The sequence below is a fragment of the Accipiter gentilis genome, chromosome 1 (assembly GCF_929443795.1).
Source record: "Accipiter gentilis chromosome 1, bAccGen1.1, whole genome shotgun sequence".
NCBI classification, from domain to species: domain Eukaryota; kingdom Metazoa; phylum Chordata; class Aves; order Accipitriformes; family Accipitridae; genus Astur; species Astur gentilis.
Genome location: NC_064880.1, coordinates 40,799,354 through 40,819,260, shown reverse-complemented (window position 1 = coordinate 40,819,260; position 19,907 = coordinate 40,799,354). Strand labels below are relative to the sequence as shown.

At 46.6% G+C, this 19,907-nt stretch overlaps 1 protein-coding gene across 4 annotated transcripts in view; it reads right to left on the bottom strand.

The window, feature by feature from the left end:
- MRAS (muscle RAS oncogene homolog) overlaps nucleotides 1-19,907 on the bottom strand; it is a 41,047-nt gene that overhangs the window by 4,671 nt on the left and 16,469 nt on the right. For 2 of the 4 annotated variants that reach the window (XM_049804551.1, XM_049804533.1), the window contains 3 exons: nucleotides 13,458-13,668; nucleotides 3,882-4,035; nucleotides 489-588 (listed from right to left, as the gene is read on the bottom strand). In XM_049804551.1, the coding sequence (XP_049660508.1) occupies nucleotides 489-588; nucleotides 3,882-4,035; nucleotides 13,458-13,650 (447 nt within the window). In that variant the 5' untranslated portion in view covers nucleotides 13,651-13,668. Of the gene's footprint in view, nucleotides 1-488; nucleotides 589-3,881; nucleotides 4,036-13,457; nucleotides 13,672-13,953; nucleotides 14,118-19,907 lie in introns of those variants that run through there. The other 2 variants (XM_049804560.1, XM_049804541.1) reach the window with 2 other exon arrangements.

The window sequence follows — 19,907 nt, the reverse complement described above, 5'->3', positions numbered from 1 at the left end:
GCCCATCCAAGACCAATTTCTCAGGCTAAACTACGGCATGAGTAATGCAGAGCTAAGATGGTGGACCAGATTTTACAGGCTAAACAACCCTGTAACTTCATTATCTTTAACACCCTCCGTTCCTGCAGACACCTGGGTTTACTTCCTAATGCCTGACTCCACCTTTTCACTCCAGAAGAGTGCACTTTCTTCCCTCATTTTGAACATTTCACATTTCTCACCACTTGCAGACACCTTGTACACATGGCTTTGTGATGGCCACAGCTTTGCTACAGCCTGGTGCACAGCAGAGGTTCTAGTTTCAATGAAGAACTGGACCTACTGAAAGGAAACTGCATAGCCACTACTTAGGAGTAGTCAAAAATGTAATTGCAAATGTTCAATTGTAAGAGAAATGCTTTAATTCAGCTCCAAATGAGCAGAGAACTCAATTCTGAATGCCTGTAGTGGGACGTACAACAACCAATTAAACAATACCACAAACTTACATTATGTTTTGTTGCCATTTCTCTTCCCTGTTCTCTTGTAATTTTCCGTAAATGCATTAGATCAACTTTGTTTGCCACCAAAATCATTGGAAAGGACTCTCTGGAAAAAATCAAAACCACCACCCAATTATTAGCAGACTACAATAAAAAATGCTGAGCATAAGTTTCACTTTCTGATGCTGCCATCATCTAACATTTTCAGCTACAGACACACCACATACGTATAAAGAAAGACCAAACGAACACACATGAGCCCCCAGACTGTGCTACCCATATGTTAATATTGTGAAAATTTACTTGACAAGTTGCATGCATGCACACATTCCTTCTTATTTGCAGGCACTTCAGGGACTTAGTGTCATCGTTTTTGCAATGCCTGGTAATAGCTAAGCCTGAAGACCCAAAAGAAAGAACTACAGAATTAGTCAGGAAATTAACTGAGACATACAGACAGATCTTGAACAGGAGACTGGGACTCTTTTATAACAGTTAAGGCTTCTCAGTAACTGCATATCTTGGCAGCTGCTTGAGGTATGGTGGAGGAACCGGTGTCAGTTTATGTCCTGGTCATTCACTGAGAGCAACCGTGGGGGAAGAAAAGATGGATCTGGGAGCTGGTGCTTAGAGAGGCATCAAATGGGGGAGAAAATGACAGGGAGCAAAGATCCCCATCAGCTGTTACCCCAAGACAAACTGAAAGACTGGCAGTGGTAGCTGGAATGAGGCTGGAGGAACCCAAAAAGTCTTGCTAAGCTTCCAGACGCTATTTCCTACCATCTCCTGCTTCTAATCCCAGAGCAAAAACCTGATGAACAACCATCCTTTCGTACCAAACCCATCTATCTCTGTAACGATGCTCAGTATTTCTCTAACTTTACCGGGCATGTAAGTGTCTCCAGCCACCACCTGAGAAGAGACCCATCTCTCCACGGCATGTCCAGTGCAAGGCTCTCCTGGCAAGGTGTGTGGGCCAGGTTCTCCCCCAGCAGAAATCCCCGTAGCTCCAGTAATTAAACAGAACCAAGGCAGCTCGTGCCACGGAAGGTCCTGGCAGCCCAGCTGCTGCCCACCCCACCCCGCTTCCCATAAGGAGCCTCTCCTCCGGCTGCATGACATGGAGAGCAAAGTCGTGCTGCAGGGCTTTCCCCACTGCTAGGAGGGAGGAGGTCCCTTCTGATAATTGACAGTTATTGCAGTATTATTTTCTTAGATTTAACTTAAACCCTCCTAAAATGACTCCAGTGTTCTCTGCTGTAACAGAGCGGATTTTACTGGGGAAAGGAGCAGCTGGCCATACTCATTTTTGCATAAAACACTTCCCTGAGTAACTCTGGATTTTCAAATAGCGGTTCCGTGTAATTTTTCACCGAGACGATAAGGGCTCCATCTTCTCTCTGGCATGCTGCCCCGTTGCTCTGGCTGGAAAAATACCGTGCTGCACTCTGCATTTTACATCAGTCTTACAGTTATTCATTCTGATAATGTGGCTTTGATTTAATTTTAATACCTGAGCATTGGTATATCTTGACTCTGATCATTCTGGAGCAAAACACTTGCTTGTCTGGATTATTTGATTCCTTTTTGGCTTGCAGCACATTGATAAGAAGGGATTACATTTGGACAGTATCTCATTTGCCTTGTTTACATCAGGCATAAAACTCTATGGGGACTTTGTTCCCTGTTGTAAGCCGTACGATTGTTAGTTGGACAAAGCTACTATAGTTGGAAGTTTTACTGTAATGAAGGTTATGGAAAGAAACAGGAGGAAGGCTTTGAACGGCTCTGCTAACGCGGCAGCCTGCTATTTCTTTGGGTTTTAAGTTGCCAAAACTGACTGCTAGCTTGAAAGCCAGGGCGATGCTCTGCTCCCAGCTACCTGCGGGTCTGGCAGGACGGTTTCTTTGCTCATGCTGCTCCTACTGCTGCGATTTTCTCGTTCTGGACGAAGTGTGAAGCTCCTCGCGCACTGCGCTTCGGTGGCGTTGAGCGGGGAAACAAAAACAACCCCACCAGTCTGTTTCGCTTCCTGCTTCTCACACGCCGGCCGCGGAGTCTGCACGGCGTACGGAGGGGTAAAAGTTTCAGACTAGAGCAAAACAGTGAATACTGCACCTTATTTTCACAAAGTTCAATTAGATAAAACCGACATTGGTTTGGGGCAGGTTGCCGGAAACGCTGTCCTGTCTTCTTCAGCTTTCAGAAACAGATTTAATTTGCCCCAAGCCGAGCTGGCAGTGAAGAAAAGACTGTTGTGATCTGGGAGGCAGACTGAGTGACTGACATTTTTCTTCATTTAGATGAAATCAAAGGGTGGTTTTTCCTTTACTTTTCACTCTTGTGGGCTCCACTTTGGATGCTTTACTGGAAGAGCTGTCAGCTTTCTCACAGCTGAACCTCACATGATACGAGTCCACCCTTCCTGTGGGGAAGTTATTCAGAGCTGCGAAAGGAAGCCAGCAACGAGGCCTGAAACCTCTGGTGGCTTTTCTTGATGACTTCCATAATTAAAAGCCATTATGAATGGAAAAACTAAGTGTTTCAAAGCTGCAGACATAGAAGGGCCTAATTCACACCCCACCCAGTGAGGATGGATTCATCGCCTCCTGAACTGGGATGGGAAGAGGGAGTTATCTCGGAGATAAGCTGGCAGCTTCCCCTCGCTCTGTCAGGACGCATCTGCTTTCCACGATTCAACTCTCAGCGCTACCTTCTCCCATGCGTGTGCAAGGACGGGGGCGGGCGACCTCTCTTGCTTTCTCCACAGTCACGCAGAGATGTTTTATTCATTGAAAATGGTCGCTACAGAGCACGATGTGTTAACTGCATTACACCCCTTGTAAGAAATACAGTTCCTTCCCACGTGAGCCATCTTCCCCTTCAAGACTCTTGTTCACAGGGCCAAATCATGCAGGACCTTCTAAGGTTTGTTTGGCACAAACTGAAGGCAGGGAAAGAAGGATGCTGCCAGGACACACAAAACGATTAGGGCCAAATGGTTGCTGTCTCCCTGCTGGTGCTCCCAAAGTGCCTGCACTGTGCACAGAGCGTCCTTCCTCCCTCTTCAGAGCCAAACTGGTTACCTTCCGAGGTGTCCGATCTGCCTTTCTCACACTGCTCTGCCAGACCGTTCTGGCAGGAGCTTCTCCCTTCCAGACCTATTTCCACTCCATCATAACACTACTGAACTTTTCCACACTGAAAGCACTACATGCTTCTCAGAAGTGGTAAAACACTTCTTATTCCTCATATGTAGGTCCACGAACCCACACACAAGGACGTGCCCCTAGACACCCAGGAGGCGAAAGGCAGGGCGAGATGTGCCACCGGCCCCATGGCACGGTCTCCAGCGCGGCAGGAGCAGGGTCAGGGAGCGCCTGGCTCCACGGCACCCACCTGTCCTTGACTCTGAGGATCAGCTGGTGGAACCGGTCCACGTGCTCGAAGCTAGCCTTGTCCGTCACCGAGTAGACTATAAGAAAACCATCTCCGGTCCTCATGTACTGCTCCCGCATTGCGCTGAACTCCTCCTGGCCCGCAGTATCCAGAACTAGGACAGAAGAGATGAAGGCTTTTAGTTACTGTGAGGACCTGCGGCTGCTGTCACTGCCATGTGTCCTACATGGCCCTTCTGCCACCGGTGGGCTTGGTCCTCTCAAAGGCTGCACAATTTGATGAAAGCAAGTTGGATGGACAAGGTGGTTTCTTGTTATAAACCAAAAAACACTCCCAGACCCCACTCATCACTGTGTAACTACGCTGGGAGCAGATGGAGGGGAAGAAGACTATGTTGATTTTATTTTCCTTTTCCGGTACTAAATACTGACCACTGAACTTGGGGAGTTGCTCCTCTGGCACGATACAGCTCAAAGTATTTCGCAGCCCGCCATCTTTCCCTCTCCCAGCTCTCTCTGTTCCCTGCATGGAAAAACCCAAGACTGGAACAGTAAGTAAATGCCAGTTTAAACATCAGGGACAATCTACAAACTGCATGGTGAAGCAGAGCTGAGAGTCAAACCAGAGTAATAGCTACAAGCATTTTCCTCTTCTTAATACCTGGATATTATTTCTACACTATCATGTGCTTTCAGAGCAAGATAGTACAGCCTTGAGGAACTCCCCTTAAACATTTAGTCCCAAGTGGTGTGCTGACATTGGCAAGCTAATCAAAACAGGTGGAAAAGCTTTAAGTGACTTGCATATCCTATATAGCGATCATGTTTCTGTGCATTGACGATGCCTAAATCTATGCTCAAATCCCCTAAAATACCCCAGTTGTGGCAGCAACCCAGATACTGTTCCCCATCAGATTAACCTCCTCTCTAATGTGACCATAACTCAATGTTTCTCCATCACTCTCTCTTGCAGGGGGTCCCATCACCTACATCAGGGACCACACGTGGAGCAAGCTACACCAGCCTTCTGGGTAAACACCACATACTGATGCCCCAGCTTTGTACACTGCCAGGGTTTTGACTGCCAGGAGGAGGGTACAAGAGGAGTTCATCAGTTTAGGCTATGCCAGTACAAATGCGGCGTGAGCTCCAAGTGCATCGGCTCCTCAGAAGTAATAGTCCTAATGCATCGTTGTATCCTAAAGGCAAATGCGGGACCTTCATGACAACTGGGAATGTTTTCACATCCCAGTCAACTGGGCTGGGTGGGAAAACTGTTTCCGCCTCCGCCATACAGCCACAGCGTAAGCATCTGCTGCCCACAAGTGATGGGGAAAGCCCAGGGCACTGGTGGATGGAGACTGTGGCAAGAGCATACTGCTGACAGAGCAGCAGGGCTTCATACGGGTTTTTCTAGTCTGAGCAGGCCCACGGTCCTAGCAAGATGTTCCCTGTAAGTACTTAGGCTGCCCTGATTTCCAGGTGGGTCCAGGATAAAGCCCACTTTGCTGCTGGTGTTACTTGCTGAATCAGGACTGATGGCCACAGGCGGGCACGCTGCACGTCAGAGCGCACCCCACGAGCCAGCCCGCACACCTTCACTGTGTGTCTGAAGGAAAGGCAGCTACGCTGGAGGACCTGGAGACCTCGCTTGGTGATGGCAGGCCCTTTAAAGCCTTCAGCCTCATTCATTCACCTGCCTTAGCTGGTCTTGAATTTCTGTTTCCGTGAGCCGTTAAGGTGAAAAGAGCTTTTAGGCTCTTGCAGAGACCTCGAGATTTAGGCTTGTTTGCGAAGTAGCTGGGGCTTGCTGGAAAGTCACAGCTGTCTCTTCATAGCCTTTTATCCTGCTTCACCCCTCTAAATCTAGGAAACAAGGGTCTCAGTTCAAAGGTATCCAGGCTATTCTTAGGGACTGTACAAAAAAAAAAAAAAAGAAAATAGAAAAACAACCCGAAGACACTGCATGTGCTGGTGAATTTCTATGCCCTGGGCAGAACTGCTACCATGGAATACGGCCAGGACTGCGTGGCTAGGACGGAAGAGGAAATTAATCCTTCCTACCCGCCCAACCTGTAAGGAGAAGCTGGGCTGCCCTCATCTGACTCCTGCACCAGCTGGACGCGACGTCAGGGCAGGGCTGAGAGCTGACAACCAACACACACACAACCACACACTCCCTTCCCCTCTCCAACACACATACCCAGCCTGTGGTGGAGCGGGACAGCTTCTGCAGGGGGCCAGGCTCTCCCACCCTCCCTCCCCCCGAGACAGGGCAGGTGCCCGAGCACAAGCCGTGGGCAGGAAGGTGGAGATGGATGTGCCGTATCCTGCGTGGTAATTTGCTTAGGGACTTCCCCTTGCTCTGGCACATTTGCAAACCTCCCATGAAACACATGAGGAGCATCCAGCTCTGCTCTTGCACCCGTCAACCCATCCCCAGCTGCTGCCCTTCCAAACCTTTGCATCCCTTGTGAGAAGGCAGGGAATGAGCCCTGGGGTGAGAGGGCTGTGGGGATACCCAAGGGACAGCACGGGGCTGTGCTCCTGCCACTCCTACCTCGCCTGGATCCTGGCCATGGCTTCACGCTAAACACAGGCAGAGCTGCTCTGTCAGCAGCTGCTATTTAAGGGAATTCACTTGCAGCATTTGTTGAAAGGCGAGCAAGTCCAGGCAGCATTTAAAATGGCACTTTGAAAATGTAAGTAAAAGACACGCTGTAGTAATGGTTAAGGTTAGTCTCGGATAGGTTGTTCATGCAAAGTTAAGCACCATGTGGATGGCCAGAGAAAGTCCTTGTTTTAACTTTAAATGTGCTCTTCATAAAGACCCCCCCCCCCCCATCCTAACACTTCTCTGCTACATGAATCGCAAACAATCAGAGAGGAGAGTGTGATCTGGATCCTTTGTAGGGAGTATGGGACCACATCCTGGAAAGCATCAGCCCCGAAAAAGGGCCAGATGCAAGTGGCTTTGCTTCTGGTGTAATCTTGTGGCATAAAAACTTCAAGGAGACTCTTACCTACAGAAATGGGAAAGTGGCAGGAGAAACCTTACAAAGATGAAATTGGGAAGGCGATTTGGCTGGCTTCCCAAAGGTGTGAGGAGATTTGGGATGTTGGCCAGCATTTACCTTCTTTTAAAATTCCCATTTCTGCAGACAGGATGCCAGAAGACAAAGAAATAATCATAAGCAGAGAAGAACTGTGAGCTCTCTCTTCCCCTGGTACACTTTAAAACAGCAGTTGCCTCTTACTGGCAGTCTCCCCACTGGCAGCGCATAAAAGCCAATGGGGAAACAAGGCTGGACCAAAGCACAGCGGGTTTCCCCTACCTCATTCTTCCAAAAACTGAAATCAGATTCATAGGCTGCACAGCGCATGGTCAGGGACTTCCAGCAGCCAACTTGGCGAAGTTCCCACAAACTTGACCGAAGAAGAAGCAAGGAGGAGCATTAACAAAAGCATTTGGGTAAAGATTGAGGAGAGAGAAGCTAAGGACTATGTCTGATGTAGGAACAGACATCCAAAGAGGGCAAAGCCATTTTACAGAGCTATCGCACAATCAGCTAGAGTCTAAACTAAGAGCAATTAGGCTGTGAGAGCCCAGCAGGGAGGGCTTTGCAGGTAAGAGGTTGCTGAGCGAGGAGATGGCCTTTTCTGCTTTCCAGTGGATGTGGCCCCAAGTGTTGTGATGAACTCCTTGCTAATTGAATCCTGCCCCCTTAGAGCTCTCCACACCATTTTCCTCTGAATCCTGATAGGAGGGTGCGGCTGCTTAGAGAGCACTTCTGAGCAGACACAGGAGCCCAGGGATACACAGGAATTTGTGGCCCCAAATAGAAGCACTTGGTGCTTCCAGGTATTTTATGTGGCAATGTCTGCAACTGACAGTGCTCTGAGTGCCCGTCCAGAGACACAGGCATGTAAATCTATACCAAAAGTAGAGACATACTATGACATCTAAGTCACGGCACTGCTTTTTCTAGAGCCTAGGCTGGATTCAGTTCAGATTCAAAAAGAGCCTTCCCAGCCTTCGGGGAGCTCAGATCTGGTTGTGCAGGTGAGTTCCTCTTCTCTTTTCATACCTAGGCAAAATTCCCTCCTACGTCTTTATCTTTACATTGCTGGGCAGCTAGGTGTAGAGATCAACTCCAGGGAGTTTCTCCACTGTCCATGGCGTCTAAGGGGCCAAAGGTGACCAGACAGGCAGGTCAAACCCATTTTCCATCCTTCAGCCCTTGGGTTTCACTGCCTGAATCAGACACCGGCAGCCTGTTCCAAGCAGCAACTGCACATTGCTGCAGCCAGTCCTGAAAGCAGCTCAGTGCGGCTCTCGGAGGACCTTTCCTTCCAGCATCCAGAAGAGCGGCTCCACACCACAAAGCTCAGGAGCAGGACACAGTTGTTTGTGCCTACCTCGATCTCACACACGGAAAGGCAAGCACAATGCGTACGACTTGATTTTTGCAAGCAGTCTCCAGTGAAATCCCTTTGGCTACATAAGTCCAGCACATGTGCAAGCCTTTAAGGGGCTGGATGGGTCAGGAGGCAGACAGGAACCTGGGTTCACAGCGCCAGGGAGAGGAGCGGCGCAAAAGAGTCTGACTCCAGGCATTTTCTGGTTCTTTGACTTCTTAATATGAAATACAGGAAAAGTCCCTGGAACAAAGAGCAGAACTGGGAATGTGGCACTGTCAGGGGACCAGAGGTTACAGAGCCAGATTCCTCATGGCGCTTCTTTCTCCAAGCCTTGCTTTCCTCTCTCCAAGCCTTGCTTTCCTCTCGGCATGGGAGCTCTGCTTCAAAAGGTGGGGCCAGAGAGAAACTCCATCCCCAGCTGCCCTGCAGCTTGGAAGCTAAACTCAAGGGAAAACTTAACTTGAATTGACAAGTCAAACTAAAGAGTCCCAGGCTGAGGAAAGCCATCTCCACAGTCTTTGTCTTTCTTCCATCAGCAGTGTGGTGGGAGAGGGCACCCCCCCATCAGCTCTTGGCTTCAGCTGAGGAATGAGTATTCTGGGCGCTGAGGAGATGGAGTGCAGGGGCCACAGCTCATATGCTGTGTTCCCCCACCCCAAGTCACCCTGAAGAGGTATGAGGTGCCCATGCGGTGCGCAAGGCGAGGTAGAAGCTTCGCTTGGTCACTCTGATGCTTCTGCTCCTTCTCAGATAACAGCCACAATGCCCGCGGCATGAGAGTTTTCCTCAGGGAAAAAACACACAATGGGGAAACACTGGGGCTTTTATGAGCTCTTCTTCTGTGCCCTAACTAAATACACAGATGTTATAACATGGAAAACTCGAGTACTTGAATTCTTGCCCTTTCTTTAAGGAAAAAGAAAAGAGAGGCCTTCAGAAGAAAGGCTTCCACATCAATAAACAGAATAAAGATGCGAGCCCTTGAAGGAGCTCTTTCTCTAACAAAGGGCAAGTATTCAAAGCCTTGTGTTTTCCATGTTGCAACATCAAAATTTTCCTGGCAGGAAAAAAATCCCCACAACCCAAGACAAAAAACCCTCTTTCAAGGTTGCAAAATCCCAGCAATTAAGTGAGGGAAAATACTGTACACACAAATAAGAGAATGAAAGTACAAACTTAATTTGAATTTTAAGTCTTTCAGTGATGCTACCCAAAGTTTAAATAAAAAAAAAGAAAGCAAGCCACAAACCAACCCTTCTGCCTGCAAGTCTGAAGCGACCTTCGATCTCTCCCTGGCCTCCTGGCTGAATTGTTCCCAAGCTTCCTGAGGAGAAAAGCAGAAAAGCAGACAGCCTGTCCTGGGATGACGAGGAGCAAAAACCCTCCGCAAAAAGGGAAGCATGGGAGACACGGGTGAAAAAGGCGGAGAGGGAGCCTGGGGGAAGGAACGGTGCTTGGTGTTACTCCACAGGGGTGCACACCAGGGCTGTGCAGGTCTGGCCCAAGGCAAGGGGACCCAGGGATTGAGAGGGGGACTTTGGAAGAGGAGAAATAAAATGGAAAACTGAAGCTCAGGAGTAGGAAGACAACTTCTAGGCAGTGAGAGTTTAATCTAAAACATACCAGGGGAAGGAAAGAGAAGAGGAGGGAGACCACAGTCTCCTTTCACCCAACACACAGGCACAATTCCTTGCTTTGCTGGTACCAATTGGCACAGCCCTACTGATAGCTAAGAGTTTAGCCCAATTCATCAACATACCCAAGCTACGTGCTTGCAGCCATCTCTTCCTCTCCTCTTCCTCGCCACCTTTTTATTTCTGTGTGGTTATAAGGAATTTTGAACCATCGGGAATTTTTTGCCATATTAAGGTATTCCACTTTTGGCTTCATGCCCAGATTAATAATTCCAGACCGGCATTTTGCAGCCACACCAAAAAAAATCCTCTGCTAATTTCTAAGTTAGCCTGCACACAGAAAGTAGCGTACAAAATTAATGATAGCAACTCAATTGGAGCAACAGCTAATCAAAGCAGATTAACTCTGGCCCCCACTTAATTCTGACCTGATGTGTCTATATGGCACCTGCGTGTGAATGCATCTAACCAAGCACATCACCATGCTGATTTCAGCATGAACAGAAGGGAATAATTGAAGATAAGATATGCGAAGAAAATTGGAGGCTGATCTTAAAGCCTCGTTGGGGTGGCAGCAACTGAAAAAATGCCGTGCATCTCTTATTCAGGTTAAGTGTTCTGTTCCACTCTACACTTGCCCTCCAAACATTGCATCGATGGTCTTGTAAAGTTGGCGTAAGGCCAACAGTGGAGTATTTTTGTGTAGTGTTGGACTTGAACACACCAAGCACAGGTCCCACGAGCTTCTGGGAGGCAGGGAACTATCATAGACTCTTCTTTGGAGAGAAAATAGACACAGAGACATGCCCAAGCCAGAGAGCAAATATGTAAAAGAAGAGTTTGAACATAGGTTTGGCTCCAAGGTCTAAAATCTGAAATAAAAGCCTATTCCATTTAAGTCTAGTTTCAGTGAGAGATTTCAGCAAAGGAAAAAAATGCAAGTCAAACATTTCATCATGCTGCCAGTTAGTGCTATTGAATAAATGTGGGTGGAGGTCTTCATGGAGGGAAGCCAAATGCTTTATGCAAGCTGGCTAGCACAAGGGGTTTTTTACAACATAATGCTGGTGCAGACACCAAATGCTTGAGATGCTTTGCACAGAACTACTCAGACAACAGCCTGGAAGAGGGTGGGCTGTGTTTTCTTTTTTTTTTTTTTTTTTTTTTTTAAGTTGTTGGATGCCAATGTATTTGGCTTTTTTTTTTTTAAATAACTATTTCTGCAAACTTAGAAACTTATGGATCCCCTCACGCTATATCCTCAGTTGGTAGTCTCATCTTCTACAACTAGTTCCTATTTTGGGGGTGGGCAGCTTCTTTCCACAAAGCACTGCACAAAACATCAGCTTGTAAAGGATTTGGTCATAAAGGACAACTGGAAAGTTTAGAATTTACCATGATGCCTCTTTACCCTTCCTATCATGTTTGCCCCTAATTTTATACCGTAAGTGATTCATGCAACCACGTGTAACCACAACAAGAGCAGCTGTCCAAGTATATGGTGACCTCCGAGGATTGCCTAGATCCAAAGCCTATGACAGAAAGATGTGGCAGAAGACACATGTGATAATCAGTCTTTATGCTCTGTTTCTACTGGGCAGATGGTAAAGGCTCACATGCTTTTCCAAGCAAGAATATTGCCTTTCTTCCAAAATTCTGATTGTTCAAAATCTCAAGTGGTAGGAAAGAGAAAGAGAAGCTGCAGTTTCACTTCTGTGGCCGCAAGGCATCTGTGGGCACATGAACTCTGAAAGTCAGGGATTCCCAACATGCCATTCAAGGCCACAGCTGAATTCAGTTCAGCCCAAGTACAGCCACTAAACTCCATCTGAGCAAAAGAAAGGCTTTTTCATTAAAACAAAGGGTTAAGTTTCTGCTTGTTGGAAAACAACCTTTTTCCCCACTCCCACCCAGGTCAAGGTTGTTTTTTGGTTTTTTTTGACTAAACAAAAATTCCAAATATTCAGTGAAAGATGTCTTTTCTACTTCCAAATAATTTACAAACCCAGGCTGTTTCAGCCAACACCAATGTGTACAGCAGCTGGTACTGTTGTATCAGAACACGGGGCATACCAGCAAAGATAAAAGTTGCTTGTTTTAGAGGGCTAGATTCTGGACTAAAAAGAAAGAATGGATTTCATTTACAGCAGGATTGGATTTTTCTTTTATACAACACTGGCATTTTAAAAATAAAGGTGCAGAGGTACATTACATGATGGTTAATTGAGAGCATGTATCTCTGATGCAGATGACAGCAAGAGACATGTTTGGGCACCGATTTCATAAATGTTCCCTCATATCAGCTATCAACTACTAACATATTTAAATGAACAAATGTTGGCAAGATTAAGTTGTTTTGTTTTTTTTTTTAATACTGACTACAGGCTGTTCTTTAAGGATCTCAGGGCCATTTGTACTCACTAAATTGTATCCGATAAATCCTTAAGAGTGCAACTAAGATCTCAAGTTTCTCGACCAAGCTTAAGGTCTTCACAGCAACCCCCACCAGCCTCCACATTCCACCATTTATGCCAATCCCCCAGTTTTCTGTCCCCACACACCAATGATACATACTCAGAGACACCGAAGATCTTGAGCGTCTTCATGACAAGAGGGTGGAGGTAGGAACTCGACATAAGTGAGGTTAAATTTAGTTCAGTCGTGCTAGTGACCACATACATGCACTTGGGTCATTAAGGGACAAAATATTTGCTTGCTTTTATGTATAACCTAATTATTGTATCAAGTCAAACAAAACTTACAACATTTAACAGCAAGGTTACCCTCATGGCTGTGGTCAGTCTGTCTCTTGCAGCGCAAACTAGTAAGTTGCAGCTTTAAGTAATATACGGCTTTTTCCACAACTGCAGAATCAAGATTTTTTGGTTTTATTTTTTTGGGGGGTTGGCTGGTTTGGTTTCTTTTTGTTTGTTTGTTTAAAGCAGTTTTTCTTCGAAGAACTTGAAGACCTTCATTACAGCATCTCTCTAGGCCAGTAACCTACCCATATTTAAATGAAACGGGTAACTAGATATGAAAACATCACGCCTGAATGATGGGCGTTAAGAGGTGTCACAATTCTTCACTGTCAGTGGATGACAGTTTTAATTAAATGTTCTTTCTGGTTATAGCCCTCATTCAGTTACCCACTTACTGTTATTTCCCAGGGGATGAGCCTAACCACAATCAAGTATCATTAGCAATAGCCACCTCACAGTGCTATAATTCACCCTTCATAGAATCCCAAATATGTATGATGATCTATAGGCTTTTACACTCCCGAAAGAAACATTTCTGTGCAGAACTGGAACCAACGCAACTGGAAGCAGAAGCTTTGCTGGAGATCAGCTGCAGACCACGTGCTGCCACTCACAGGCCAGTTTGCACTCAAATTCCTGGCAGCCCACAGCAGAGTAGGAGGGACACAAGGGCACAATACGCTGTCTGTGGGAGGCATTGAGGTCTATTTGCACTTATGCTGAACTAGAAGGGAAGGGGGATGACAAGAGTCGCTCGCTTACCATCAAGAATTGCCCATTGCCCATCTATTTCCGTATGCTTCAGGTAAGAGTCTTCAATAGTTGGGTCATAGTCCGGCACAAAAATCTTCTGGAAAAACTGAATGGTGAGCGCGCTCTTCCCTACGCCACCATCTCCAACCACCACCAGCTTGTACGTGGGGAGGTTTTCGCTGGGAACGGCACTTGTAGCCATGCTTCCAGTATGCTAAACCTGCTGGAAAAGAGATCGATCGCTCGTTAGCAATGAAAAGAGGGCAACATGCACAAGGCAGCTTCTACCTGCTGCCTAAGAAGTGAGGATGAAGGCAGTACTGACATCCGAAGTCCTTTTGGACAGGACTGGCAGCACCTACTATCCCCAACAGCTCTACCACAACTCAGACCCATCACTTAGGAGTGCAGACAACCCCACCGCTCTGGCTTGGTTACTCCTGCCTCATCTACAAGCATCACTAATTGACACCAAACGCGTGTGCAAAACTTATTATCTGAATACCTTTCCTACAGGGGCTAGGCCCAGGTGACCATGCCAAAAATCACTCCAGGTCAGCGCAGCTATCAAGTTCCAGATAATTTCCAGTTGCCAGTGACGACATCCCATTGAGAGGTCAGAGCCTTGCCACCCTTCACTGCTTAACCCACGGTACAGCAAACGTTAAACGGCATGTTATGTCCTCGGGGCAGATCTGCAGGCAGAACCAGTGGTGATGGATGAAAACGAAGTTAAAGGTCCAATCCTGGCTCCAATGGCAGACAAGAATGCACTTAGCTGCTTTCTTCTGCCTCATTTTCAAGTTTGAGAAATAAAAACAAGAAGGCAGCAGGCCAGGAACGACAGGTGGTTTTGTTTTGCTTTTTTTAAAAAAACAACAAAAAACCCCAACCGTGCCATGGCAGGAAGACTGGTTTTTGTGGTTATGACACAGCCCGGAGAGCCAGGAGAGCAGCTTCCCCTGCAGCACGGTCACACCGCTCCCCTCATCTCGGGTGAGCTGCAGAGGAACTGACTCTTTCAAGAAAGAAGAAAAAAAATTCACTGGGTGCAACTGGGCAATGGCACACGTGTGCTGAGAACGGACAAGAGGCAGCCATTGCTGAACGGCCCATTTCAACACTCACCAGCAGCGACTGCTTATTTAAGCAGCAGCCAGGCGAGAGGTTTTATACGTATGCTGCAGAAGGCAGTGCCCCCCTCCCCACCTGCCGCACGTAGGCAACAGCGATGCTCACTCAAATCACACAGGCAATGGGTGGCCATCTCCCAAATCTGAATGACCATTGCATTTTCAGGGAGGTTTTTCAGAGAGCAAAAAATAAAATAAAATAAAAAAACGCATCCTAATTAACGATAAGGCTCAAGAGAGGGCAGTTGATTTCCTTGGTATCGGTCTTCTTGACACAAGCCGTACAGCACGGGAGCAACTGTGGTGACACTTTCTGCAGGCACCTGCTCCCATCCATTTTGGTTTTGCTCGCGCCCTTCGGGCTGCAGGCGCTGGCTGGGGTCAGAGCTGAGCGGGGATGAGGACTTTTCTGGACCACCTGCTCTGGGGAAGCCTCCGTAAACTGCTGGCATCTCAATCTGCAACCCCACTATCCCATACAAGCTTTTGGAGGCTTCCCCAATAACTGTAGGGATTTTTCTTCATTAAGATGAGAATTTTAACTTTTTTGTTCTCAGAAAGCACCGAGCAAGGCCAATGCACTCGGTGCTGCAGCTGGCCCAGGTGGTGCTTAGGAGCTGAGACTGCAGGGCTGCTGCGTGCACAGTGCAAGTTGAGCCACCAACTAATATAACTTTATTTCAGCCTATAGGATAGAATATTTATTTTCCCCAGAAATTCTTCCATTTTGATATTTTCCAAACAGAACACACTTCATTTCCAAAGAGGCCCAAAAGCCAACTTGGACCATTTTTCAAACAGACAAGAGCATAACCCATAATGGTTTGATTTCATATTGAAGAAGATATCAGACTTCCAAGTTCATTTGCTAGTTTCTCTAGTTCCCTTCTCCTAAATCACTGTTTCCAAGTTTAATCCAAATTATTGAACCATAATGGCACTTGCTTGGAAGTCCCACGTTCCTTACTGTATACTGGAGACCTCAGCCCCTGAGAAAGGGCTTTTCACAGTCATTTCACAGCTCTACTAAGCAGCTTCCCCCCCCCCCCCCCCCCCCCCCACTACACTCCCACCTTCCCACGCATGCAGGTAAGTGCATGAAAGGAGACAAAATAAAATGAGTTGTGAACATTCATATCTGAGTTTAAGTTTTACGTATGGAAAAAAGATCCTCAGGCCAAAGCAGCCTGTGGAATTTGAGCCATAATCTAAAATATAACTCTCCAAAACATTGTGTTAGGTGACCCGAGGCATGCTGTGAGAGCACCATTCAAACCACAGCATGCCCAAAGACAATATCAAGACGATGAAACTTGAGTGATTCACTGTATGCCTTTTCTGTCCGCAAGGTAGGCATGAGGACAAGGCTTCCTTGCTACTTCTTGCCTCTGATCACCATACTGTAATCCAAATAGTGCCAGCAGGACACAGCTCTGGGAGTTACATTCCTACCTACTGTCACAGCTCAATGTGAAAAGAGAAAACCCCTCAATTTTTAAAATGAGGGAATGTCCTCTCCTCCATCCTCTCCAGCACCACGTTAGGTATGATAAGGTACAGCTTGCGTTTGAGAAACTTCTGCAAATACAGGAATAACTTGCCATATGGATAATCTACATGGTGTACAGCTTAAATGCCTTGACCTCTAATTAAGGTTATGTACTGGATGTTTCTCCGTGAACCAAATATATAGGAAATGTCTTAGTTCCTCCTCTAAAAATAAAACTCCTTAAGAGGGAGAGAGAAGGTGATCACAGAGGTGAGACTGCTGTGGTTTCTAAGACCCGCAAAGGCCTCTTGTCCAAGTTGAGACAAGACAAAATTTTCAGAGCAAGAAGAACATGATCAAGTCTGCTTGTTTCTAAACTATCTTTGGAGAAATTCTTGAGAACAGCAAGAATTTCCACTGCAAGCAACAGCTGCTAGACAGGGAGGAGACCAAGCACCAGCTGAGCTCTCAACCAGTCTTATTGCACTTCCTCACCATAATCCCAAGGAAAAGTTTCTTACTCCCATTTTTGGGAGAGTAAGCAACTTTCCTCTATTTACAAGATCACACCATCAACAAGCAGCATGCTTGGCTGCATAGAAACCTACAAATTTCAACTAAATCTCTCATTTTTGCTTGGAAGACCAAATTTTCTTTCTGCGTAATCCTGCTTGGGTCAGACAAACCTCACAGGCTCTTTAGGACAGAGATCCTGGCTAAAACCCTGTCCCTCCCAACACATTTGATGACAATTTTTTGCTTTGCCCGTGGCCAAGATTTCACTCTATCCTTCTTTACACGGCAAAGTGGCTCCGGCCGGGCAGTATGAAAGACCAATTATTACTGACAGGGCTGGGGACAGGCCATGGATGTGAAAACCATACTCCGTTTGTGCACAATTTTTGACCTCATCACAAAACCACAAGCTACTGCTCAGCAGACAAGCATTACATCTTCATTGACATTTTGTACCAGCCTCTTTAACTTGCTCCTAAGAAGCCTCCAGCTTATCTTGCATGGAACGCTCTCCAAAGTACTAGGATAATATTTAGCCCATTGTACAAACTGTGACTCTGACCAACATGCTTATGGGTTGAATCAGGGCATTTGCTTCCCATCGATTCCAGAAGTTTTGTCATACTGTACATCTAAACTACCAGACTGAGTATCATGTATTCTAGGGAGAACAGCAAGAACTGAACTGAACAAAAAAAAAAAATTAAAAAAAAAAGAAAAAAAGAAAAAAAAGTCAAGAACTGTAGGCTGGTTTGTTAAGCACAACCCCCCACATTCTAGGTGATGCTAGCATGCACAGACAAATACTTCTATTGAGTGTCAAAAGGCAGCAAGTTTAGATGTTTCTGCAGGGCTCTTTCTACTGCCCATGGAAACACTCCTCCTTCTACTGAGATGGCAGGTCCCATGCTCCCAACATGCAGGTACGCAATGCAAACCCTCTAAAAGCCAAGTACTTCAGTCCCTCTACACCTCCACCTGCCCTGATAACCAAAGCAAGAAGACAGCTCATGCCTTGACAAGATTATCATCTAAACCAGCCAATAAATCAAACCTTAAAAGAAACATATGTCACCTCCTGGAAAACATTAAACACTCCCAAAGGTGTGCAGAGCTCCACACCAGCTGGTTACGTCGCTACAGGCAAGTACGCAAGACTTGGGCTGATTTTCATGTGTTTTTGGCAAGAGTACTGACACAGTCCTGCTCAGATGGGAGCAAGAATAAGCGTGTTTGCTGTAGATCTGACTGAGAAAAATGAAGCACAGACGTTTTTATCTATTGTCTGAATACAAAGCAGCATGTGGTAATATGCTAATAAGCTCTGATGATAATCATCTTACAATTTATATAGTTGTTTATTTTGAAGGAGCCAAGAGAAGGATCCATAACCTACGCTGACGAATGCCGTCAGGGCTCTGGTTAAGTCACTGGAAGGAGGGTGATTATTACCATCATCTTCATACGCACTGGGCAAGATCTGTGTCCTGACAGCACAAGCCAGTAATGCTGAGACAGTCAGAAATGTGGCTACTTGTAGGGTAGATGGCAAGGAAAAAAAGAGAAGTGCTGACCCAAGAGTGTCACTGAGACTGAGCCTCCTCCGCAAAAAGGTTTTTTTATGGAGGCAGAATAAACTGCATACAACCCCATTTATTTGTCTGGACATGGGGATGGAGTGGAAGGGCTGAGCTATTCCCTCAGAGCAGCCAAGTAATAGAAAAACACCAAAGACAGAGAAATTCAGTTAAGTTTGTGCAGCCGGACCACCAAGCCCGAACAGGTCACCGCAACATGTAGGTAGTATATCTGATCCCCATCCTCATTGCAAAACTTGCCCTGAATGCAAGTGGGACAGATCTCAGCTTGTGTAAACCGTAATTTCTGTTCATCTGAGCAAAGGTGTGGCCACATATGACCATAATAAAATCAACCCCAGATATTTGATATTTGATGCACTAGCACCTCTATCTCTGGTCCCAGCTCTGCTCTTCTCGAGGCAGAGCTCCCAGGGCAAAGCCATTACAGCAGGTAAATGAGCTCAGAACCAAGCCCTGGATTTGCAGGGGAGGTTAGTGCAATTAAAGACACTGGCTCCCTGACAGAGAAGCCCAGCATGACAGTGATTTACGGTCTCCATGGCAACACGCAACACAAATTGCTTAATTCTGTTATGAAACCTCAAGAAAAAGCTGCAGCAGGGTCTGCGTGGGAACCACCAGCTCCCTCCTCTGCTGCAGCTCTCCAAAACTGACAACTTTAGGGAGCTTGTGGCCGCTATAGCAATAGGCTGAGATTTAGCATATACTTAGGTATATGTATGTATGCTGACCAATTCCATCAGCCCACGGCCGAGGGAATTTTCCTATCATCAGCTTGCTTTGGTCCGTGGATAGCTCTTCACATACACCCTGCCAGAGCTCTGCGTACCTGCACCAACCTCACCTGAGGCCGAGGAAGACCATCAGCCACTGAGGCTGCCAACTACTCCTACAGTTGCAATTAATAACTCTTCCTCTGGCCACAGCTCACTTGATTACGCCCTTTTACTTGGCCCCTTTGCAAGCATTAGCAGCTCCATGCAATGCCTCCAGGGCTGAAACTCTGCAAGATTTGAACGCTTCCCTCTCTGTTCCTCTTGCAGACTGCTGGCTGCAGCCACACAACCACCATGACACACCCAGAGATGCTCGCCAGGTACCAAAATAGTTCAGCTTTATGTGTTGCAGGCAATCCCTTGGATTGGGAGCTACTGAGAACCCTTGAAACACAGGACATGCCCTTCTAGGAGGCAGCTGCCTCCCTTGAGTCATGCTGATCAGGACCAAATGAACTTCAGGAATTCCTCCCTCAAGAAGGCATGACCGTGTCCCAAACCTTCGAGACCTAAAGCACCCGTAGGTGTATGAACAACCACCGCCAATTATTATTAAATAAAGATGATTAACTCTTAGCCAGGTTTCCTCCAGTCTGTCAGATTTCCTGCCCGGTCAATGCCTCAAAAAGGACACACCAAGCAAGAGCTGGACCGAGTGCAAGTCTTCAGTGGGAAGGCAGCATGGAAGAGATCTGTCATGTAGGAAGCCAGAGCCTGATGCCCTTTGTAGTTGTGGCCTTAAGTTGTTCAAAACCCAAGTGAAATTTCAACTCTCTGATGTTTTCTAGTAAGGAGGATTCTGCTAGGTGAGAGCGCTCTCAACTCCCATCAGCTTCCAGAAGATCTGATGGAGCCCAGCACCTGGCAAGACCCGCACAGGAAATTACAGGCATTTCCTTTTGGAGCAGCGATCAAAGCACTATCAGATTGCTACTAAAGAGGGG